The 26,101-nt window shown below is 38.5% G+C and overlaps 1 protein-coding gene across 1 annotated transcript in view; it reads right to left on the reverse strand.

Annotated features, from left to right (window-relative positions):
• SHQ1 (SHQ1, H/ACA ribonucleoprotein assembly factor) overlaps positions 1-26,101 on the reverse strand; it is a 102,793-nt gene that overhangs the window by 53,143 nt on the left and 23,549 nt on the right. Inside the window, exons 6-9 of the mRNA XM_059161511.1 lie at positions 23,277-23,404; positions 13,732-13,886; positions 11,862-11,915; positions 8,908-9,031 (exon numbers count right to left, since the gene is read on the reverse strand). Of these exons, the coding sequence (XP_059017494.1) occupies positions 8,908-9,031; positions 11,862-11,915; positions 13,732-13,886; positions 23,277-23,404 (461 nt within the window). The remainder of the gene's footprint in view (positions 1-8,907; positions 9,032-11,861; positions 11,916-13,731; positions 13,887-23,276; positions 23,405-26,101) is intronic.

Genomic DNA, 26,101 nt, shown 5'->3' on the forward strand with positions numbered 1-26,101 from the left:
AGCTGGCACTGGGAATGCTTGAGAGTCAAAATGGAAAAACGTTAGGGTCCACACAGGTGGACTTGTGCACTCAGCCATGCCATTGCTCTTAGGGTTTTAATTATAACCTCTACTTCATTGTTAATTCTTCCACTTTTGAAAAATTTTTTCTTAAAGATCATTGCTTTCTCATTCTTTGCAAATTCCCCAAAATGGCAATGCTACAGATCCACATGGCATCAACAGGCTACAGATGGGGGCATGTATCTCTCCAGCTCACACAGGCCTCATTACTCCCCACTGTCTTAAACCCTGCCATTGTCACTCCCTCATCCATTTGGAAAAGTAGCATCTCAGTTCACTTCCCCTAATGCTGAGAGACCCACTCTTATGGCTACCGGCTAGATCAGCTACATTTCACCCTACGGGGAGGAGAGGAAAAAGCTGAAATGATCCCCTTCAACACTGGCCAGTATTTAGGACAGAAGGCAGCAAAAGACCTCTGCTCACTCTTGAAAATCTCTCTTCCAACCTTCTAGATACATATATCTAGAGCAAGGGTAGACACATTTTTTTCTGTAAAGATCCAGAGAATATGTATTTCGGCCTGCAGACTACATAATATGATTCAACTGCTCAACTCAGTCATCATATCCCAAAAGTAGCCATAAACAATATGTAAGTGAACTAGCATGAATGTAATCCAATAAAGCTTTATTTGTGGGCATTAAAATCTGAATTTCATATAATTTACATTGTGTCATCAAACACTATTTTGATTTTTTTTATTCAACATTTAAAGATGTAAAAAGCATTTTTGGCTCAGAGGTCATACCAGATGCATTTGGATTTGGCCTGTGAGTCTAGTTATTTTCCTAAGGGACTTCCTCCTTTGTATCTTATATTCATATTTTGAATCTTTCCTTTGTCTTACCATTACTGTTATATAATAAACTCCTTAAAAGCTAAGGCCAACTCATATATATTCCTATAACTCTTTGCTGATTCTTTTATGATACCCGCACAGAAAAGGAATTTTATTTATGTATGTTGCATAAATGTCTCCAGCTTGTGATTTTTCAGTATTAATTCCTATTTAAAGGAACTCTAAATTGCAAGAATATAATTCTTCCATGTTTTCCAGATAATGTATGAAGTACTATTCAATGAACTTCATCCAGGCCCTTCACTACTACTCTGCAACGGGACCTAGATTCATTACGGTCAAATAAAACTTTTCCTCTTTTTTCTCCCAAATTTATCTTAAATATATACAATTTTCTGCCTTTATCCCCTTAAGTAAAAAGTAAACTTAAAGTTACTTCCTTAAAAATTCAGATCAGTAAAAACAATCTCAAAACTGACTTTAGATTTATTAAATGAGGCACTAACTATAGAAAAAAAAATATTTAAGCCATAGTATCAAACCACATAGCTAATCTGGTTTTCCAGATTGCTGTGCTCCAAAACTGCAGAAATTAACAAAACTTATCTTAAATAGTATTGGAAATGTAATGCACATTTCAAATGACTATCTATGAGTAAATATTTGAGATCAGCTGAATTTGAGCTATACCCACCAATAAGCATTACCATGTAACTCAAATTTCCAAAGAATACTAACACAAATATTTCAAGTAATTTTTTTTGGTAGCAGAATAACCACAGGCTCTTAATCACCTCTGGCAATTAAAAGGCAATTTATTATTTGTAAACTATACAGGAAATGCTGCCCCCTACAGAGTATCTTAAAAGAACAAAGAATGTTTTATACAAATGTAACCCAGAAATTACCGTGAGAGCAACTTTTTAAAATTCTAGTGGTTCACAGGATTATTAGAGGAAAAAAGGAATTCTATGGGGATGACTGAAATTTCATTTTCCTCACCTTAATGTTTATGCTCATATACAATATCCTTCTATACAGGAGTGTATGTATAAATCCACAAAGGTCCAATGACAAATAATACAGATAAATAGAAAGAAGCTGACAATTGAAGAAACTGTAAAACGGATTTTGGGTCTGAGGAAAAGAACAGAGTACAAGGAATTTACTTTGCCACATGGCAGGACAATTCAGGAAGAGAGAAGCCAAGGACTGGCTCAGTCATGACCACACGGCAGAGCCCTGTCCTCCTCTTACTCACTTCAGTTGCAGCGCACGTGCTCTGGGGCTCGGAAGCCCTCCTTTCCTGGAGAAGCTGGGATATAAGTGGTTAGCAGAAACAGGCACAAATGGCACTTCAATATTTTATTTGAATTCCGTGCTATTTAAATTTCCTGAAAGCACTAGGATTGCTCCCTTCTTAGAAACATTTTAACTGCAATGGGGAATTGACTAGGAAATAAAAAGCTCAAGAACAATTCAGGACAGGAAGAGAATAGAGAGTAAGAATTTCCTCCTAAATAGGGAGCGGAGAATTAAAGGATAATAACAAAGAAGTAGAGAAATTCTGGGAAACCAGTTAAGACACATAGGAAAGGGAACTAGATATAGAGGCTGTAGGGTAGGTCTCAGGATCAGAGTCTATCTACTCGAAATTGTCATTGATGAAACCACACTGTTCCATGAACTTCTTCAGGCTGTTCACTCATAGTATTTAGAATACATCCCCCTACCCTCCTGTGCCAGAATACCACTCATCCTTCAAGTCCCAATTCAAATCTCATGCCTTCAATGAAGCTTTCTCGAATTCCTGGTGAAATAGCACCTCTCCTTTTCTGAACTACTTTGTCCACATTTCGCATATGGTACTCACCATTGTCTACTAGGTATTTTGTTTTTGACGGATATCTTAGCTCCCCTATGAGCAGAGTACACAAGTCTAATCGTTCTTTGCATAGCTCTCTTATTTACGGGGTACTCTGCACATAATAAATCACGTTTTAGTGGGTACTGACAAAACACTACCGAATGGATAAATACATGAACTCGTCAACCAACTAACAAGTACTTTAGAATGACAGGAAACTGGAGTAGGAACTGGGAATCAAAAGTCAAAACAGCCGAGCCTCCCCTCTGTATGAGGTTACATGTTTGAAATGACAACTTGAAGGCTAGTCCATTACCTTAACTTTATAGTTTCATCCCATGTATTTCTCCTCTGAACTTCTAACAAATGAAATTAAATATATATATATACACACACACATGTACACATGTATATATATATATATAACTATTATATAATTGCACACCCCCACATGAGAATTTAAGCTGAGTTGCACCTCCCCTGTTCACGAGTATACCTCCAGACCCAGCTTGGCACCTTGACACAGTAAGCACTCAACGTTGGTGAATAACTTGAAAAATAATTTTTCATAATGTATTTAAAGAGTAAAAATTAGATGGTCTAACAGTTCTTTAAAATGTCCATAATTGGGAACTCATAAAAATTAAATACAGATGGAGCACCTGGGTTGCTCAGTTGATTGAGCATCCGACTCTTGATTTCAGCTCAGGTCAGGATCTCAGGATTGTGAGGTTGAACCTCATATTGGACTCTGTGCTGGGGGTGGAGCCTGCTTGAGATTCTCTCCCTCTGGCCCCCTCAGCCCCTCTCCAACTTCCCCCAACCCTCTCTAGTGCAGGAGATCACATACTCTCTCTCTTAAAAACAAACGAAAACAAATAAATAACTAAATACAGATAAATATCAACACTGGAAAATCTTAGTGATTTCATGTTTCAGTTTTCAAATTGGGGGTAATTTCTACAAGTCAATACAAATAACGTGCTAGGAGCACCTGGGTAGCTCAGTGGGTTAAAGCCTCTGCCTTCGGCTCAGGTCATGATCTCAGGGTCCTGGAATTGCGCCCCACATCGGGCTCTCTGCTCAGTGGGGAGCCTATTTTCCCCCCCCTCTCTCTGTCAAATAAATAAAATCTTAAAAAAAATAATGACTTGCTAAACTGACTTTAGGCTAAACAGAATTCAAATGCTAAAAACCAATTCATCTCCAAGGTTGAATGAGAACTCAGAATTCACACAACACACCTGCCATATCCCTATTTCCTGGACACTTATTTTTCTTAAAGAAAAGGAGCACCCAAGCCTTGTGCTATGGCTCTTCTTGTCTTCCACACTGACTGTGCTATATCTATCTACAGCAAGTAGACAGATATATCAAGTAAGACAGTCATTTCTAAAAAACTGATTATTAAGCCCAATAAAGTCTAATATGTAAGCAATATTAATGATATGATACAAACCCAGCTTTTAGTTGGTAACAAGAATTAATATTGTGAAGGCTATTCCTTGGATTACAGCCTGTCATGCAGCTTCTAGTCATCAGACCCCAAACGTTTATAGAAAGGTAGATTTCTGTTAGCCTTAAAAACAAAACAGAACCCAGAGCACCTGGCTGGCTCTTGTCAGTAGGGCATGGGACTCTTGATCTCTAAGGGTTTGAGATTGAACCCGTGTTGGGCAGACAGACTACTTAAAAATAAGATCTTTGAAAAATAAAACAAAACAAAAAACACAGAATCAAAAAAACTTATTTCAAACATGTGTTTTCATTAGCCAAAAAAAAAAAAAGAAAAAAATTTATACAACTGTCTGAATAAGAATTACAATGTTTTCCACAAAATGGTGAATAAACTTAAAATACTGAATTATAGTGGTTAAGAGCCCACACTTTAAAAAAACAAACTTTTTATGAAGCAGAATCATGTGCAAAAAGAGACCACAAGATGGTGAAGTGCCATCTATGTGTCACCCATCTTCAAGGAGGTACCAAGGTGTGGTCAACCTTGTTTCACCTTCACCTTGCCCATTTACCCCCAAACTTCCGTGGATTACTCCAAAATAAACTCCTGGCTTCATATAATTTCATTTATAACCATTTCAACACTTCAAAAGCTACAAACTTTGAGTCAAACAGATCTGGCATCAAATCCAGGCTCTACCAACTAATGGCTTTGTGACCCTGGGCAAGTGACTGAACTTCTCAAGCCTGACTTCTACCTACAAAACCGGGAAAATAATCCTAACTTCACAGGATTAGAGTATGCACGGGACAAAATGAGATAAGGTTTCTGAAGAATGGAGACCAGGGCTGGCCCACAGGAAATCGTGAATGTGGGAGCTGTGGTGATTATGACTGTACTAGCAAAGTAAGAAAGGACTCTTGGGGCCTTGTTTCCAATGAGCTCTACAAAGGACAAAGCAAATAACAAGCATATGCATATTTTAAGAAAAGACGCCAACCTCTCTATGTTAAACTTACAAAGACCAACAAAAATCTGATGATTATGACCCCCTCAGCCCAACACTGACCTCTAGGAATTTAAGCAAAAGAGGTCCAGAAGAGCTCTTTGGATAAAACTGTAGTGCTATGGGGTTTCAACCACCCTGGGCAGGCGGGAAGGGGTGGTGGCGCAGGGAGAGCTACTTTCCTGTTACCCTAAACCAAAAGAAAGGGAGTTTTAAGTGGTGCCCATAGAAAGTATAAGCAACCACCCCTAGAAATTGTAGGGTACAGAGACTAGTGTCTGAGCCACACCAGATAAAAGCTCCCCATCAAGAAGCAGGAAGGCCCACTCTGGAAGCAAGCAGTATTTCCTACAAAAGCCAAGTGGGCCCCCCCCTCTCCCCAGGGCTGGCTTCCCAACCTGAGGCAGGCCCGAGATGGGGAAAGGAGGATTCACTTTTTTAATCAAGTTCAAAGGGGACATTTTAAGTACTTAAAAGAGACTCTTATAATTTAAAGTGATATAAAAATTTACAGAATATCTATTATATAAGACAGGTAGGTGTGTATGTGGTATGATATTTATAGGATATATATTCCATCCAGAAACAATAAAAGAACAGACAGAATGAGTTCAAAGAGAGAACTGAGAGAAAAAACAAAGTTGTTTCCCATGATGTTCAGCACCTTCAATATAATAGTTGCATTATATGTTCAAAAGCTGAGCAATAGCAGAGTGAGGAATGCTATCATAAAGAAAAATTAAATGCAGATATCAGTAGGAATAATAAACTGTATGAAGTATATAACCAAATATTAAACTATGTCACTTCTTTTTTTTTTTTTTTAAGATTTTTTTTATTTATTTGACAGAGAGAGAGAAACCACAAGTAAGCAGAGAGGCAGGCAGAGAGAAAGGGAGGAAGCAGGCTCCCTGCGGAGCAGAGAGCCCGAGGTGGGGCTCGATTCCAGGACCCTGGGATCATGACCTGAGCTGAAGGCAGAGGCTTTAACCCACTGAGCCACCCATGCGCCCCTAAACTATGTCACTTCTAAACAGAGTAAAATTTCAAGACATATTAGAAAAGCTGCTATTTTTATCTCTTTTTTCATTTATTGTCAGTGAGTACTGCAGCTAAGCAATGCTTCCATCAAGGACTCTACCCGCTTCTTCCTGAAAGAATGGAACTAGGGGGAGAAAGTGAAAGGTGCTCAAAACATGAGACAGAGAAAAGGGAGGATGATCATGCGGCCCAAGATCACTGTCCAGGGGCAGAAACTCCATGCACAAGGTACTGTGTTAAGCACTAGAACAGTACTTAAAGGGGTAAAGCAGGTTTTCTGCCCTTAAAGGAATTTGGATTAGATATGTAGCAACAGCGAGAGATCAATGTACAGTCTTTAGGAAGTGGGGAAGAGGAGGGAGAAGGAACACAACATTGAGAATAGCCCAGGGCCCACAAAAGAATTCTTGTGAAGGCTACTGTGAAGTCAGGAAAAGCAAATTCATGGTTCTTTTAAAAACTCAAAACTTAAAAAAAAAATGAAATAAAAACTTAGACCTTAGTCAACCCATTATAATGAAATATTCTACAGATTCTGAAGACTTGCTACACTGGTTTTGAGAGCTCATTCCAGTTAAGATCAATATTTCTTAAGGGGGAGAGTTATTCGTTACTTGCAAACAATGGAAGCACTAAACTGACCTAATAAAAAGTGTGATCGCCGTGACTGCACTTGGAATTATAAGCAGGCACGATTTCATTCTTGGAAAATATTAAATGCCACAGAAGAGCTCCCCCTGCTTCGATTATGGAGTATCCAAACAAACGAGATTCCTCAATGGCAATAATGACACTCTTGTGCCATCCACCTGTACAAACACAGGTTACAACCCTCATCTAGAGTTGTCCTCCCCATAGCTGATGGTGTGAATTCTAGACAACTCAGCTCTGTTTCAGCACTAACCATGACCCAAATTAGCCACAGAACATGCTGTGTACCATTAACAGAGGCTTAAGATGCATTTTCAACAGACAGACCTCCAGTGTGTTACCTAAGGTTTCCTGGAGCTCTCAAGACACAGCGGATAAGATTGTTTCTTGTCAGACTGAAAATGATGAAAATATCTCAATTTCAATTCTCACCTACAAAAACTCACCTACAAAAACTGTCTGAATAATTGATTACCATGTAACTCAATGCAATCAAATTTATTTCTGGTTATGCAATCACAGAACTGATTACTTTTCAAATAAAAGTCCAGAGAACTAGATTATTTCCCAGAATAAAAAGTAGCAACCATGTGAGTGTGCACAAGCTTGCATACACACTCACGAACACACACGTAAACACACACACAGACATGAGGGTTTTGCCAGTTTTCCATCTGAAAACCATGATGTAACAGGATAATCGCAAACTCATTCTCATTGTTTAAACCTATGAATAATGCACAGATCATCTAACATGACTTAAATAAGAAATTAATTATGGTGACACATAACTCTAGTTCAACAACTAGTCATTTATAGTAGGTTGATGTTTCAAGGTAATTTTTTGCAATTCAAGAAATATCTTAGAAGGCAAGAGGAAATAACATGAGAAAACACAAAGCAGTTTCTTTCCCATCAATAAGTTAAAAAAGATCAATTTTTCAAAGGTAGTAGCTCTACAATCTTTAGAACAACTATCCTAAAACAGAGCTAACCTAATCCAAGTGGGTTAATAAAAGGGTAACTTTCATTTAACTATAATTCATTTTTAGAATTATTATCTACCTTAAAAGAATCTATTTCAAACATGACTTTTCCCCCCAGGATAAGAAGGCGATAGGTTACACAAAAGTCAAATAAAAACAGAGGTATACCTTTAAGAGGGACAAAACATTAGAGATGGGATTCTTCCTTTTAAGCCAATGATGTCACCTGGGTGGTAAAGGGAAAAGCTTCCTTACTTTCCTCTTCTTACTCTAAAGTCTGAAAACCTCAGAAGGACCTTTATCTAAGGACAAAGGAATGACCAAACCTCCCCAAGGAATATAAGAGACGACCAAAAAGGATGGAAAGCAACTTCTAAATAAATGTGCCTGAAATAATCCATACAAATGGATGCTACCTTCAAAGTCATTACCTTGGAAATTATATACTTAAACCAGTGATGCTGTTACAGTCACTCTGGAATATGTTTCAAACTCAAAATTCTCCATTTTCTTAAAACTAGCAAATATTTGTCTTTTCAACTTAGATTTGGCAATAGTCAAAAGTCCTCAGAGTAGCTGTGCTTTTCTTTGGAAAGCTTTTCCTGACTTCCCAAGTCCAGGAAGTTCTGGGCCCCTGCCTAATGATCACTATGTCCCCCAGCAGAGCTCTTTTCACTCTATAATGAAATTGGTTGTCAACAGTCCCCCTAGGAAAACTCTAAACTGCACTGTCCTAATATAGTGCCCAGAAAATTGCAAAACTGAATGATGCAATCTACTATCACACAAAATGGTGTGGAATACTGTGTGTATCTCATCCACTGACCCGTCCAACATCTCTCAGGAAAGAGTACCACACTTCACTGTGATTGTATACCTGGAGAGAACTATTATTTTATATACCTGGGAGGAGAAGTGATTGAATGTGATGATTTTCACTGCTCATTTATGCTTAGAAAAGCAAAAATCATGACATCGTCACAAACTAGTAACTTTTCCACTCTCAAATCTGCAGGCATCAGATTATCTTACCTAGTTGCAAGATCATTATAGTGTCTCTGTGGGCCTTCATCACCAACTTGAAGTGGCGATAAAGTGGGTAGCACAAAACTCGCCTTCCAAAAGATACCAGGATTTCATGAACATTAGTCCAAGTCTGTGAAGTAGAGTTTAAATAAGTAATCATTTCCATATTACATAAACAAAAGGACACAAGGAAATACGAAACTACTCTCAATTAAAAACTCTTAAGTTTAGATCATCATGAAGCCATGCAAGACAGAAATACAAAACCATGAAATGAGATTCTTTTTATATACCTTACAATAAAATACTTAATTGAAGTCTTTGTAATTTCTCATACTTTATCAAGGTATCACAAATGCTCCTCAAAAATCACATATGCAGCAGGAAAGTTCTAAAAAGTCTTTTAAGAATTACAAATATAAATCTAAAACACATGGCACTAACAAAATGCAGATGCACATAAAAGACATTGTTAAATGATGTATGTTTCATGTTTTTGTCCTCTAGGACCATTCAAGATAGTGTAGATGAAAGATGTGGAACACATCAGCAAAGTATGTTCACGGTCTCCCTCTTCTTCTTCTTCTTCTTCTTCTTCTTCTTTTTTTTTTTTTTGGTGCTTTGGGCATGAGTAATACATGGTAAATACATCGCAGACAGAAATCACAAGTAGGTGGGGTGGGGGGAGGAGCAGGCTCCCCACTGAGCAGACAGCCCAATGCAGGTCTTGATCCCAGGACCCTAAGATCATGACCTGAGCCGAAGGCCAGAAGCTTAACCCACTGAGTCACCAAAGCGCCTTGAAAAAAAAGTGTTTTATCTTAAAAAGTATCAAACGGATGGGGCACCTGGGTGGCTCTGTGGGTTAAGCCACTGCCTTCGGCTCAGGTCATGATCTCAGGGTCCTGGGATAGAGTCCCGCATCGGGCTCTTTGCTCAGCAGGGAGCCTGCTTCCCTCTCTCTCTCTCTCTCTGCCTGCCTCTCCATCTACTTGTGATTTCTCTCTGTCAAATAAATAAATAAAACCTTTAAAAAAAAAAAAAGTATCAAACAGAAACCACCAGCAACCCAAAACTTACTGACACCACTAGATAAAGGCAGTTTTGTGCAAAATTGTTTAACTGGGTTTTGATTAAAACTGTATCAAAAAAATGTAACCTACATATAAAACTTAGAATATAAAAAGTAAAACTAAGGAAGCAAAAGAATTTCCATGTGTATTAATCCTTAATGAGTGAGAGTTCTGATTAAGAATACCGAGTATCAGGCGCCTGGGTGGCTCAGTGGGTTAAGCCGCTGCCTTCGGCTCAGGTCATGATCTCAGAGTCCTGGGATCGAGTCCCACATCGGGCTCTCTGCTCAGCGGAGAGCCTGCTTTCCCCCCCCCCTCTCTCTCTGGCTGCCTCTCCATCTACTTGTGATTTCTCTCTGTCAAATTAATAAATAAAATCTTTAAAAAAAAAAAAAAAAGAATACCAAGTATCTGACAAAAAACAGTTTATATCTAAAAAGAATTACAAACTTTCTAAAAATTCTGCCAAAAATAACTCTTAACATTTCTGGCAATTCCAAGTTATCTCAAAAACAAGAAAAATTTCAAAGTAAAATCATAAGTGGGTGAATTTACTCATGCAGCCTTTCATAACTTCAACTACAAAATTACTTAGTCACCAACTACTTTGTTTTCAACCTAAGTAACCAATGCAATCATCACAAAAACCGGTTTCTCCATTCGATGCTGATCATGGCAATAAGGAGAACTCAAGTGAAGTCTAGAGAGCAGTGCTCCTCCATCTTTAAGATGCATATGAATCCCTGGAGACCTTGCTACAGTTTCTGCTTCAGTGGGTCTGGACTGAGATTCTGTCTTTCTAACCAGCTCCCAGCGGAGGATGCTGGTCTAGTAGCTGGTTCATGGATCATTCTTTGGAGGAGCAAAATTCTCTGACAAAGGTGAATGTCTCAATTCCTTTTGACATCTTATCCATCATTTGAACAAAGTGTTGCCATGAAACAACCTTGATTTAAAACTTAACAATCTATTGTATCTAGGATTTAAACTTAAAAAAAAAACCAAAACCTAGTTGATTTAATTGATGCAATTATCAGCTATTTAAACTGACACTTTTTTTTAATGCTAGTTTTTCTTTGTTTCTTTCTCTTTCTTTCCTCGTAATATCTACCCAACGCGGGGCTTAAACAATGACTGCAAGATGAGGAGTCACGTGCTCCACTGAATGAGCTAGCCAGGTGCCCCTAATATGACACATTCTTCAAGTTTCTACTTTTAATTATGGTTTTGATGTTGAACAATTTGTTCAGAGCTAGTAAATTTTAAAATAGCATCCTTTGATAAAACTTACACAACTATTTTCTAGGAAACAGATATAAAAACAATGACTACTATAATAAAAGGATTATCAGCTCTGACCATATTAACTGTAGGGCTTATGATAAGTTAAACTTACATAATCTGAATTTCCTCATCTGTGAAACAGCAATAATATTTATCTCACAGACTTATCGGAAGGAACAGGGGAGATAATATATATAAAACGCTTAACACGGTCCTTGATGGTCAGGAAATGGCAGCTAATAGAATTATGACTTAGGTTTGCTGCCCAATTTTGAGCTCTGAGCCCCAATATATGCCAACTTACAAATATGCTCTAACTCCACCCTAACTGTTCTCCCCAACATACCATGTGTGGTTTTTCCTCCAAAATGTGCTCTCCTTCTCCCAAATTCCGCAACATCTTATCTAGCTTCATTCGTATACTATGATTAGCATTAGAGTTACAAATGCAATGAGAATGTTACTAAAAGATGGAAAAAAAAAATTGCATAATAAAGTTTCCACTTTCAAAAAGTCAAGGAATTCCTTGAATTACCCAAAATGAATGTAACAGAAAAATAACTTTTAAAACAAAATCTAAAAAATTGTGACTGAAAATCATACCTCGAACCAGCACAGTGTGGGACTCAGTTTTCTAATATTCCATGCAGATTCAACCTTTATTTGTTTTGGAGAAAAGAATACTGTCAATTCAGAGGTAAAGTCATTCCAAAATAAAGCAAATATACCCATTTATTCAACTAGTATCTCAGTAGCATTGACATACAGGAGAACTAAGAAGCATCCATGACTGAGGAAAAAATAATTGCTTTGCAGAAGCTATCAAAGGCAAGTTTCTGCCTACTTTCCTTGGGATTTCACAAAGTAAAGCTCTTCCACTGATAAGAGCACCAGAACATAAGAGCAAATAAGCAGAGGCTTTGAAACTAAAAATTAAAGCAAAGCGATGCTTCCTCAATTTCTGTCCTTCTCAACTAAGTTACTTGCCTCCCAAACATTCTAATCTGCCAAAGGACTCAAAGATAATGTTGAAGTGCTGACTGTGACACTTAAAAAGCTGCTCAAGAATTTGGCCTTTCAGAAAATGCTTGTGAGAGAATAAGCACATTCTAGAGGTCTTAAAGTTGCAAGACTTCATGATGTCAAATATGTGCAGAATCAAAAATGGTAAATTTCATTGAGCATAACTAAATGCTCTCACTCATCTTCTTCAGCAATAATGTGAAGTACTTTCTTTGTCAAAGAAAATATTTTCCCCAATTACAGTATCCTTAAAAGATGAGTGGAAACAAAAATCATTTCCAGCAATATTATACTCCTGATACACTCATTAATATTCATTTTTGAGTCAAATGCAAATCTCAAGAGTCACCTTTGAAATTTTCAGAATCATAACAAGAGAAAATTTGGCACATATCAAATTATAATTCTAATACTATGCTAACGCTATGATGTTGAGAAAAGCAGATTAAATAATATGCATCATGACCCAATTTAAATACACATACACACAAGTACACAATGAAAGACTGGAAAAGAGGTATCCCCTCTTAACACTAGCTATTTCTGATTGGCTGAGATTACAGGAAATTTTAATTATTTTCTTCATATGTATATTTCTCCTTTTATACTGATATGAATTATCTGTGCAATTTGTAAAAAAGGAAAGCATATGCTCAGCTGGAAAATAACCCTTGAGCAAGTATAATTATAAACAGCTGCAGGGGCACATTAACTGGAAAGACTTTTTTTGGCTATGCAGTCTTTTTTAAATATACAATCACTGATATAGGTAAGAAAGAAGCTTACTTACCTCTTCATTTACAAAATCAAATGTGAGTTAAGAAGAGATACAATAAATTTTATATTACTTAAAAATGATCATTTAAGAAATAATGTACTTTATAAAAGGCTTTACTATTACAAGATTTCTTTCAATAGCAAATAAAGATACAACTCAAGTTTTTTAAGAATGCGATTTACATTTAATATTTTCAGAAGCATAACTACTGTATAAATTGAGGGACACCTGCAGGTAAACGCTCAAATTCCCTTTTTTTTTGTAAAAAGCTATACCTTGCGTCTGCTAATGGACAGCTTGGACAAAGGATGTAAACAGGAATGATAAAGTTTACCTCTTGTCAATGTCAAGTGTCATGCGGAAACAGCTCTCTTCTCTGACCAAGTCATCTCCTAAAGAGATGAGAGCTCAGGACAACCTTTCTCTACCCTCAGCTTTATTGCCTCGATCCACTACCTGGTAGACACTGATGCTCAGAGAGAAGAAAAAAGACCAAGCAGGCATTATGCGTTCATGTTGGAATTCACCACCAACACGCACGTGCAGCTCTGCCAGGAGCAGCCCCTGAATAACTAATCACAACAGCTCTTACTTTCCACAGGACGAGGGATGCCTTACAGTTCATTTAGTCCGGTCACTTATGCCACAATGCAGAGACATACGGGCACTTACATTCTTCTCTCCCTCAGTGACACGAGTTTCATAGCAATACGCCAAAAGGATGTCAATCAAACTGTAGTACACCTGGTGATGAGCCCTCTTGTCCAGGAGGTAAGATTTATTGACAAATTTTCGCAGCTGGTATTTCTCTTCTTCAGAAAAACACACTAGGGAAAAAATGCATTTAAAAACTAAATGTTCCATTCAGTTTTGTAAAACCCCCAGTGAGGAGGATTTGTCAAAATTAGAACTTCGATTATAGAAACTGAAATAGGAGTTATTTAACTCTGAATATAGAAAGAACTCTTAAACTAGACTTCACAGTTTTACTAAGGGCTGTGCATCTGCTCAAACCCTAGTAGAGCTAAATAAAGGAGAAATGTCTAAGCCATATCTTTTCCTTATTTCCAGGATGCCTCCTTTTTGCTACACTGTCCTGTATTCAAGACATCTAAATGCTGGAGCTACTGACTTTAAAATAATGATAAGACAGTTTAAGAACAGAAAACATAATAGCTAAGTAAAGCACTCTGTAAATATTCATTATCCATTGGGAAAGGTCTATACAAAGAAATAGGACTATTCTCACCTAATAGTCAATGTTAAGGGCAAAGTATATTGATATTCTTTATACGCAAAAACAAAGCGTTATCGCACACATACTTCACTTGAGGGAAGAGGATAGCTCTTTTCAATAGTGGATCTTTTCTTGTTTGGCCTGTCACCCTTTCTCCATCTTCACTGACAGCCCTCTCTACATTAAATATCTAGTATATATCATTTCATATTTTTCCTCTATTACCATATAATGCTATACAGACACACAAACATATACAAGGGAATTTATACCGCCCTCCTCCATCTCCACCAAAGAATTAGATCACTTTTCTCCACCTAACCTACCTCACTCAGTATCTCTGGCAAATCTCTCCAAGTCATTTGGTACTTAGCTAATTTTTGTAAAGCAGTAGAATATTCCATGGTGTAGTATGTTCTATCCAACCACTCCCCCTACTGATGGGCATCCACTATGCTTCCAGTTTTCTGCCATGTTAATAACGCTGCTTAAGTGTCTCTAACCACATGCCCTTGGATACTGGAGATTTCTATAAAATAGATTCCTAAAAGTAGATTTACTGGGTTAAAAAACGCACCTGTTAAAAAAAAATACTTTGGGGCACCTGGGTGGCTCAGTAGGTTAAAGCCTCTGCCTTCGGCTCAGGTTATGATCCCAGGGTCCTGGGATCGAGCCCCATATCGGGTTCTCTGGTCAGCGAGGAGCCTGCTTCCTCCTCTCTCTCTGCCTGCTGTTCTGCCTACTTGTGATCTCTGTCTGACAAATAAATAAATAAAAATCTTAAAAAAAAGTCTTAAAAAAATACTTCATTAGAAGGCTACAACTCTCCTTCTTTTTAATGGTCATGGACACAAGTTCTCTTTCCTACACACATCCCTCACACCCAGCAATAATGTTAGAGCCTCTCCTACTCATTTCCAGTTTAACAGACAGGAAGTGACTATGGTAAGAAGAATTCTAAGATGAGACCCACTGAGTCACATCATTTCAATGTGGGCAGAACCTGTGACTTACTCTAGCCAAAAGAATATGGCAATGATGATGGCACGGTCACTATCATGACTACATCCCACTAAGAGTAGACTGGAGCCAGAGACTCACCACTGGTTTTGACCAAAACTCACCATGTTTTAACACGGTTGTGTGGCAGCAAACTGTGGCAGGAGAAGGGGGGTGACTGGAGAGTGGCCCCCAGCTGACAGTCAGCAAGGACATGGGGACATCAGTTCTACAGCCACAGGAATCGAATTCTGCCAGCTATCACGTGAGCCTGGAAAAGGACCCTGAGTTCCAGAAAAGAACTTAGCTACCAAAACATATTAAAAAAAAGAGAAGATAGCCCAAATTTATCCACAGCCTTATAAGATCCTGAGCAAAGACCCAGCTAAGCAAGCCCAAGTCTGAAGCCATGGAAACTGAGTCAAATTAGAACAGTTTCTAATTTGTGGTAATCTGTTATACAGGAAGAAAAACCTAATACAGTGATAGATCACTCTTACTGCAGTTAGTATTTTTCCAAATGCTAAACTTGGACATTACAGGTTTGTTGGCAACCTGTAAATGAACCATTTAATTGTGTTTTGCCCATTTTTTTCCCTATGGGATGGCTTGTCTTGTCAAATTTTTAAGAACTCACAGTTATAGATATGAACCCTTGTCATACCTCCAAATCTACAACATCTCCACTGACTTTCTCTGTGGGATCTTTTGCCAATGAATTTCTGATTTATTAGGTACCCAAATAAATGCATCTTTTTTAAGAAAAATAGATTCTGAATTTACAGACTTCGATAAGGTTTCCCAACTCCTGAATTGTGCATGAAGCCTCTTAGCTTTTTTTTTTTTCCTTTTTTAAAAGGTTTTATTTATTTAAGAGAGCAAGAATGCGCATGTGCACAAGAGCAGGAGGGGGACAGGCAGAGGGAGAGGGAGAAACAGACTCCCTGCTAAGCAAGTGGTCTGATATGGGCTCCATCCCAGGAGCCTGAGACCATGACCTGAGCTGAAGGCAGGTGCTTAACTGACTGAGCCACACAGATGTCCCTCTCATTTAAGATTTACGGTTTCCTTTTTAAAACATAAGTCTTTAATCCATCTGGAAGCTACTTTTTCATGTTTTAAGATTTCGGTTAATTCCCGATGAATAGTTAATTGTGCCAACACAGTCTGGTCAATAATCCATCTTTCCCCACTGTATTGAACCACCAACTTTGTGAAATAGATGTGCTGCTTTTCTTGCTAAAAATTACTTCCAAGCACTTTCAGCTTTTGTGACTCATAAACATTTTTTTTTCCCATTTCCAGTAAATTACTGAGAGGACAGAGAAAATCTATTTCTTTTCACATACCATCTTAACCACTGTTTGGCTACCAAACAAATTAGAGCACTTAACAAACGTTAATGATTTAAAAAAAAAAAAAAAAAAAAAAAGGAAAACTCTGTGTCTACATTGGTGAGGTAAGCAAGTGTAAGACTGAAATTCCTTCTAAGTTTCCTTTGATGTCTACGATACAGGCAAGCCAACAAGCATTATAACATGAGTGCTACTGGGTACCATACATACGAAGTAAAATACAACTTGCCTTTTTTTTTTTTTTTAAGATTTCATTTATTCATTTGAGAGAGAGAGAATGAGAGAGAAAGAGAAAGAGAGAGAGAGAAAGAGCATGAGAAGGGGGTGGGTCAGAGGGAAAAGCAGACTCCTTGCCAAGAAGGGAGCCCAATGCGGGACTCAATCCTGGGACTCCAGGATCATGACCTGAGCCAAAGGCAGTCACCCAACCAACTGAGCCACCCAGGCGCCCAAATACAGCTTGTCTTAAAGCAAGATTTACAGAAAAACTAATAGCTAACTAAAGCAAGTACATAGTAGTACAAGTAAAACACGGCCTACTACTTGTCTTAGAGAGATTTCTACAGAAATTCAACCATCTATACATACTTTCAGTTACCTCTAAATAAAAATGTTACGGATCTCTTACTTCACAATGTAACCCTTAATTTTTCTTCCATGCCCTATCAGACAATCACCTTCAAATTCACTTCAAAAGTTTTTAAGCCGGATACAGAGGAGCGTCCGGTTTCCAGTTCCAGTGCTTCCTATCAACCTAATTCCAAAATAACTTTAAAAGGTTCTTTCTCCAGGGTTTAGAATTGCCCATTATATTTAGGTAAGGACAGGCTAAACTGCAATCCGAAAGATCCTGAAATATAGTGGCTTATATAAGATAGAAGTTTCTCTCCCACACTACTATTCTGAGTGAATGATCCAGGACTGATGAAGCATCAGCATCTCCATCATTCGACTTCCATCTATGCATCTAAGAAAGCTGCTCCAGGTCTGTACCATTTTCTAAGCAATGGGAAAGCAGAATAAGATGGCAAGCGCCTCCCTTCTAAAGACCTGATCCAGTGCACACAGACTTCCACTCATTTCTCATCATCCAGTCCCATGAGTACCCCCAAATGGCAAAGAAGTTAAAAAAAAAAAAAAAAAAAAAAGGTAGTCACTAGCTGAGCACTCCTATGCCCAGCTCCAACTCAAGAAGACTCTTAGTAGATACCTGGCTATTTGCGATGCTCTTAGGAGACCAAAATTATTAAATTGCTTTTTTTTTTTTTTTTTTTTAATTTTAAGTGGGCTCCATGCCCAACATGAGGCTCAAACTCATGACCCCGGGATCAAGAGTCACACATTCTACCAATGGAGTCAGTCAGGCATCCCTAAATTGCTTTTTTAATATTCCCAGATCAAACTCTTGATAGCTAGCTACCCTATCCTTTTCTTTCTCTGCTCAACAAAAACTGTCCTTCTGCTCCTCACAACTGGGTAAAAGCCAGAAGAGGGAGAATATGATTACTGACACATGCTGGCCCCTTCTCACAGAGTTCCCCAACCCACTTCAGTCCTCTCGCAGGAGGCTTCGCTTTAACACGGATTCTTTCTGTTTAAAGGCTTCCTTGTTTTACAGTCCATCCTCTGGGGGAAAGAATCTTAAATACAGTTATTGGAAATTACTAGAAGCAATACGCCTTTACTCATTAAAATTTACTTAGTGCAAAAAAAATAGGTCTTAAATATATTTATGTAATCATTTTTTCCATGATGTTAGAAATCCTATGATTAAAAAGTATGAGAAGAAAAAGGAAATAAATGTGCAGAAGCGTTGCTTACATAAATGAGAAAGAACTATGAAAATGAATTTACTTAATTTGCTGGCCGTAAGGAAATGCGTATGTAGCTTTCTGCAGGTAGGGGAAAGGGCAGAGGGGCAGAGGGAGGGGGAGAGAGAGAATCTCAAGCAAGCTTTACGCCCAGCACAGAGGCTGATGCCAGGCTCGATCTCATGACCTTGAGATCATGACCTAAGCCGAAAACAAGAGCTGGACCCTTAACTGACTGAGCCACCCTGGTGCCCCAGAAATGTGGATACTTTTAAACTTAATGCAGGAAGGTGTCCAGTGAAGCCTTAGGTATTACCTGTCTCATTAAAGGGCTCATATAAAGATCCTTTAATTTAAATAGAAGCTCTCAGTTCTGTAAGCAATCTTCTGTAAGGAAAATCTAAGAAGGAACATACTCACTGCCAAAGAAAGTATACCTAACAAAATATTTTAAGTCCTCTAGTATTTCATAATGTTTGAGACAGTATTCCCCTAGGTATAGTTTCTGAGATGCTCATTACTTTAGCTAATAAGAAAGTGCCAGGTGTTCATGATGATATTATCTCACTTGAGAAAAGCCTTTATCCTAGGCTTCCAGATAATTCTAAATCATAAGGTAAGCATGCCCAGAACCACTTAATAACACATTAACTCATCTAAACGTTTGTTCCTTCATTCTTAAGTAATCATACCTGTATGTAGGCTGAATAATTTGTAAAGGCTGACCTGGGAATTGCAGGTTCTGATGTTCCATCACGCACAAGTAAGGGCTTCCCCATATTACAGGTCACTATCGGGGGATATAGGTAAGAAAACCTTCTGGAATGTCTTCTTCCGAAGTCTTGGAGCTAGGTGCCCCCAGCCTTCCTTAAAACACACCACCTTTTTCTGGATGTTTTTAAGTCCCATTTTGGCCAAAAAAGTTCACTGATAAATACACAGATCTATTTAAATTCTGAAGCTCAAGCAAAGAAACCAGAGATGATAAATAACAATATCAACAAAAAGGGAAATCATTAGAGAAACCAAAAGTCAGAGCTCCCCAAGGCCATTTTTATTGGAGTTGTAAATCCTATGAGCCAAAGGGGAACTTGGGGCAGTTTGCCCACAATCAGGTCTAACCAAGCAGCAGCAATGGGAAGAAGTCCAGATGCAGCGCCAACAATACTTGGATGATTGCCACCATGAGTAACATTTGTCAAGCATTTGTATGACTTCGCTACACTACAATGCAGCTCTGCTATATAGTTCACAACATTTCGGTTAATTATACTTCTATAAATACTCTACAGTCAAACAAAGCAGATGAAAGCTCAATTCATTTGGGGAAGAAACTGGTGCCCTAGCATGATACAAATGGCCCAGGACCACATCCCAACATTAAAAACCCCAATCAAGGGGTCTGATGACTGCAAAGGGGCTCCCATCAAAGCAGGAAGTGACCTTCTTACTTCACCTACAGAACATTTTCTAGTTTTGTTACTTTTAAATCGTTCCTTCTCTCTTAATCCCCCTCCCAAATATCTCTGTCTTCCACAGGTCAACAATTAAATAATCCTTGATCTGGCTCCTCTCAGAGGAATGCTAATCTGCCAACTATATTGTATACTTTCTGGAAAGAGATCAAGGGAACCAGAAGAAAATGCGCTGCATTCAAACCTTTTGCTTAAGCGGGTAGCCCTGCAGTGCTACAACTTTCAAAGCTGACACTGACAGTTAGCTCTACAAACACTGAACGCCTCAATGGTGCCAAATCAGATGTCCCTGCTAGGAAGTTCATGGACTAAAAATGTTATGTGGTGTCATACCAAGCAACCATGTGCCAAGATTCTTGGGCTGGGATTAACCGCTGAAAGACAACATGGGAAATGTGGTTAAGTCCGTCCTCATGAAACCAGAGCTCAGGGGGAACACAGCGTTTTAATACTTCCATTCACAAGCCTTTGCGGGAGGAAGACTGGGATCATTACTGAAGACGTTAATAAAAGTCTCCATGTTGGAACTCATGGCTACGATGAAAATGACAAAAATCACAACCGAGGCAAAGGCAAGCAGCAAAGTTCACCATCTAAGCCTTATCTGGAATTCAAAACAATCTAGCTTACTATTTTATGACGGGGAGGAATCAAAGGTAAGCCCTCACCTGCACTGTTCTATCTGCCTGGCAACGGCTGATGAGGGAACATAAAAGAGAAAATACCCCACTGCCATGACACAGAAAGGAAGGAGACCTGGGAGGCACAGAACAAAGAGGAAGTGGAGGGGAAAATCCAGCAGTAGCACACTTGCTGAGTAGGCTGAGGACTTCAAGGTTTATTTCTTGGCTGATTCCCTTTCACCCATATTATAATCTGGTTCACCACCACACTTCATCTTGTTTTCCCAATTCTAGGTGTCTCAAATACTTGAACAAGGGAAACGGAAAAAAAAAAAAAAAGGAAGGAAGGAAGAAAAATCTCATTAACAAAAAAGTTCCCCTCAAAGTTTTACACATAAAACAATTATAATTTTACAGAGAAGCCATTTGATTCCTGGCTCTCCTGCCATTGTTTCTACTCTACAATAATAATCTCTAACATTCACAACATGCTAGGGACTTTAAGTACATCATCTCATTCAATCATCAAGCCAACTCTATGAGGTAGGCAGCAACCCAGGAAAGATGCAAGATCACAAACTAGCCTGCAGTGGAGCAAGGCATTAATGCCCAAGAGCCATCTTTAGCTTCTATCCCATCCTTAACCCTCTACTTGGCAGATGTAGAAAAGGTACTTTCTGTACAACGGCACAGAACTCGAGTTCTTCTACTTTACATCACAGGTCCTTGCTATTTTTAAAGGTGATTTTTTAAAAATGGATCCCCATTACTAGCTTCATAGAACGATTCTGACTGCTCCTTAAACACTAGTTGGGGTACACGCCCTAGGTTGGATGAAGATAAAGGAATGGGAGGGGTAGTGGTTTTAAAGTGATGACCTGGCTTAATCTTCTGAGAAAATTATACACAGAGAACTAACCTAACTCAAAAGTTGGCTCTCACAGAAAACAGGACTAAGGACAAGCTACAATTGATGAAAGTAAAGGGAGTTAGAATTTAAATCAAAGGGAATGCCTTTTCTTGATTTTTAGGGCAACTAGCTCACCCTTGTGGGCAGAAAACTCAACTGCACAACCACCAATATCCACCCACACCACCTCATTAAAATACTGCACTGAAATTGGGGAAACTGATTGAGACCACTAGAAAACCTTGAGGATTTCAGAGTGAACAAGCTTTCCAAAGAGATCTACATGGCATACATACTTATCTATCTACATTGTGTTAGCAAGACTCTACCTGAAAATTTGTCAATATAATGTAGGAAGTCTCTGAAAGATTCTTAAACTCAAATATAAAACCAAGGATTTGTTGAAAACAATGTAACAAGAGTCATTACTTATAAATGAGTTTCTCTTCTGCAGTAGAGTCAATTATAAAAGATTAAAGTAGCAATTTTTCAACTTGGTAGAAATCACCTAAACTCTTAACAAAAGTGAACTACAAAAATATTGACAGCAGCATTTATTTATTCTCTAAATAAATACTTGTACTTGTTATATAACAGGCACTATGCTAAACAATGGAAACAGAGCAAATGACAGACTACACTGAGAATCAAAATACGGCTCTGCAACATCCCTGTAGCGACTTCAGCCTGAGTGGCCAAAGGAGGCCAATGCAGAAAACTGCAAATAACCCAAAGGTCCATTAGTAGTCAAGGGCCGTATGTGCACCTGTATACACAACAGTATGCTAGGTAGGCACTAAAGCTCAGGTAGAGCCCTAAGTACCCATACGGAAGAGAATATAGACTACGAACTGGAGAAAGCAAGGGAAGAACAGAGTGCATAGGAGTCTATGTGTATGAATTTCTTAGAGCAAATATTCAGATGTGGGTATATGCACTGAAAACACCCCAAAATTACTAACAGTGATTACTTTCAGGAAGAGGAATCTGTGGAGTGAGGAGATTCTATATTCCAAATCATGTATATGTATTCCTTTCATTTAAACATTGAAATTTCATTTTGAATACAGAAAGAAAAGTGAAATCAGTATGAGAGAACACATGGGCCTTCTATTCTTGATTTACTGGAAACTTAAAATTCTAACGTACATAATTAATATTCTGAAAAAACTGGGGAGGATAGGTCAAATGCATTCAACAAAAGAAATGAAAACTAGATCTTTTCCACTACTACTAATACTCAAATGTCCCTACTTGAGAGGAATGTTCAGATCTTTTTTTTCTTTTTAAGATTTTTTATTTATTTGAGAGAGTATGTGTGCATGCACACGCAAGCATGCAAGTGAGGGGAGGGGCAGAGGAAGAGAATCCCCAAGCAGACTCCCTGCTGGATGTGGAGCCAGGTGAGGGGGGCTCTACCCCACAACCCATGAGATCATAACTCAAGCCTACATGAAGTATCAGATGCTCAACCGACTGAGCCACCAGATGCCCCTAAATGTTCAGATCTTTCAAGCAGATTATTTAACTACTACAAATGTCCTGTGTGTTCATGTGCCTAATTTTACTTAAAATATAAAAAATTTTAAAAAGGACCCCAATCATTCAAAAGTAAAGCATATGTCAAAAGACTGTTCTAAGACAAGTCTAATCACAGAGTGGCATTTTCCAATCCAGGGTAAAGACTAAATGTAGTCTTTAAAATTAGCAAACCAAAACAGTATCTTCCCTCTATGAGGCAATTAGCATTGTGTGCTTAATAACAGGGAAGATGGTCAACAAATGAGTCTAATTTTGAGTTTCTTACCTAATGCAGCATGATTTTCTTGCTCCTGACTCTTTCCCAAAGAGGCCATCATTTCTGAATATATATCAGTCCACCAAGGATTATACTTCAAAACCTGTTCAACAGCCTCGTCTTCAAAAAAGTCAGCTCTGGAAAGAAAACAGTGAACGAGTGTGTTACACAGAACTGGGCTGGTTTTCATTTTTTAAGATTTTATCTAAACTCATCACATTTGTACTAGAAATACAAATTATTAATTCAAAGTACAGATCAAGGAAACAAGCACTGTATTTACTTTCTTTGTGGTCACACTCATCACCATAAAGTGAAAACTAAGCATTTGACTAAAGGCATAGCCGACATTTCTGCTCTCTTCAGAAACAAGGTACACAGAAGACCAGTCCTCCCCTGAAAGTCCATCTCCTGCACGGCTATGGCATGGGGCGAAGAAGCAAATCTGAACACACAATGGACTGAAGCATGGAACCTGGGCTAGTTTTGTAAGTACCATGTATTTTGGTAAGGTTACAATAAAGGAAAACACTTTTAACTCCACCAAGCAAAGGAAAATAAACATATCAAGAGGAAATACAGGATACTGCATACCCACAAAAAGGCTATACATAAACACACATACACATTTTTTAGCATGTGCCTTCACACTTTCTACCCAGAGGCAATTTCTCTTTCATAACTCTGCTAATCCTAATAGTTCCTTTGCTTAAAATGACTGAAAAAGAAAAAAGCAACCTTTGTAAAAAACAGAAAATTAATTTTCCTATACTTCACTTTCTCAGGTTTGTCTTTTTTTTTTTAACATTTTATATACTTAACTGAGAGAGAGACTGAGCAAGACAGAGAGCACAAGTTGGGGGGAAGGGCAGAGGGAGAAGCAGACTCCCTCCAAGCAGGGAGCCCAGCACAGGGCTCCATCCCAGGACACCAGGATCACAACCTGAGTGGAAGGCAGATGTTGAACCGACTAAGCCACCCAGATGCCCCTACTTTCTCAGTTTTAACTTGAAAAATAACTGCTACATTCAAAATACACCCCTGGAGGACATTCATTCAGAAATTACAACCCTGCATTCAAAGTTGAAAACTGTATTTGTAGGAAGAGAGTGACAAAAGGTATAACTCTGGGTGAAAAATCATTTATATTTCAGTTAATTAGAAACTCAAGGGGCACCTGGGTGGTTCAGTGGGTTAAAGCCTATGCCTTTGGCTTGGGTCATGATTCCAGGGTCCTGGGATCAAGCCCCCGCATCAAGCTCTCTGCTCAGCTGGAAGCCTGCTTCCTCCTCTTTCTCTGCCTGCCTCTCTGCCTACTTGTGATCTCTGTCTGTGAAGTAAATAAATAAAATCTTAAAAAAAAAAAAAAAAAAGAAAGAAAGAAACTCAAGGAAATAGTTGATTTCATAAATTGATTTTCTAGCTGAAAGTTTTATGATCTGAAATATTTTTGCTTTCAACTGAGACAGTGAAATCTTTCTAAAAAGAAGTATCATAGATAACTTACAGAATTATCTGTATGTGCCAAGCACTGTACTGACTGTTTTCACCCATTATTTTCTTGAATCCTCACACCACCCCCAGATGCAGGGGGAACTGTTAATACTCCCATTTTACACGAATGGAAACTCAGGATCAGAAAATTTGTACATCATGGCCAAAGTCAAAGAACCAGAAAGAAATATGGCCAGGATCTGGACCGAATTAAGTCTAACTCCAGAATCCACATTATTAACCAATATAAACATTCCATTTTAATGCTTGAGGAAATAAAAGCCCATATTGGACAAAACTGAATAGTAATGGTCTCGAAACAGTAATTCTCAGTATCAATTTTGTCACATGCATGAGAGATATTTCAAAAACATAAGTAATATGAGTAAATGGCTAAAATGCTAAGTAAAAAAAAAAAAAAAGCACTGACTCTTCACCCTCTTTACCCTGTTCCAACTCCATTTGGGGCAGTGAGATTACATGGCTGACAAGACACAGGCAGTCACGGTCCTTATGGAACTTACAGCATCATGGGAGAGTCCAACAATCACAATGTAAATGCTATATAATTGCTATGACCTAATAGTACAAGCATCTACAGCAAAGTGAAATTGGGATGACAGGGAAGGTCCCTGGAGAAGAGACTATCTAAGCCAATAGCTGATCATAATTAACAGTTAACCAGACTAAGAAGGGTGGGAAGGTATATCCTGAGCTGAAAAGAATAGTTAGCAAAGGCTAGGAAACAAGAAGGCACATTTAAGGGAGTGGGGGGGGGGGGGAGCTGAGAACAGCTGAAAATATTATGTTGTAGTGACAACATTGTAAGCCACGTCAAAAAACTCTATTGGATTTTTATCCCTCAAAACAACTGAACACTTAAACGCTTTTACATATGGGTCTGATATCGGTGTGTCTTGGAATATCATTCTCACTGCAGTCGGGAAAGTGGTCGAAAGGAACAAGCCTCAAGGCACAGAAATCATGAAGGCCTAGAAGAGGGTAGCAGCCATGGACACACAGCAAAGTGGGTGGATGTGACTTAGAGCCAGAAGCCAGATTCCATAGGATGCAGCAGTAAAGGGAGCCAGGAGTCAAGGTTTATGCCTGGCATTCCAGCTTGGACAATTCAGTGGATGACAGTGCCTTCTGATGAGACAGATACACAGGACACCAACAGAGCTGTATGGAGACATTATGACCTCTGCTTGGAACAGATGAGTTTGAAATGTCCTTGTATAACATACAGAGACCGGTGCAGTAGGCAGCTAGCTATACAAATCTGATGCTCAGGAGAGACATGTGGGAGTCACAAGCATTTAGACAGTGACAGAGACCAA

This window comes from Mustela lutreola, chromosome 2 (assembly GCF_030435805.1).
Source record: "Mustela lutreola isolate mMusLut2 chromosome 2, mMusLut2.pri, whole genome shotgun sequence".
In the NCBI taxonomy this organism is placed as follows: domain Eukaryota; kingdom Metazoa; phylum Chordata; class Mammalia; order Carnivora; family Mustelidae; genus Mustela; species Mustela lutreola.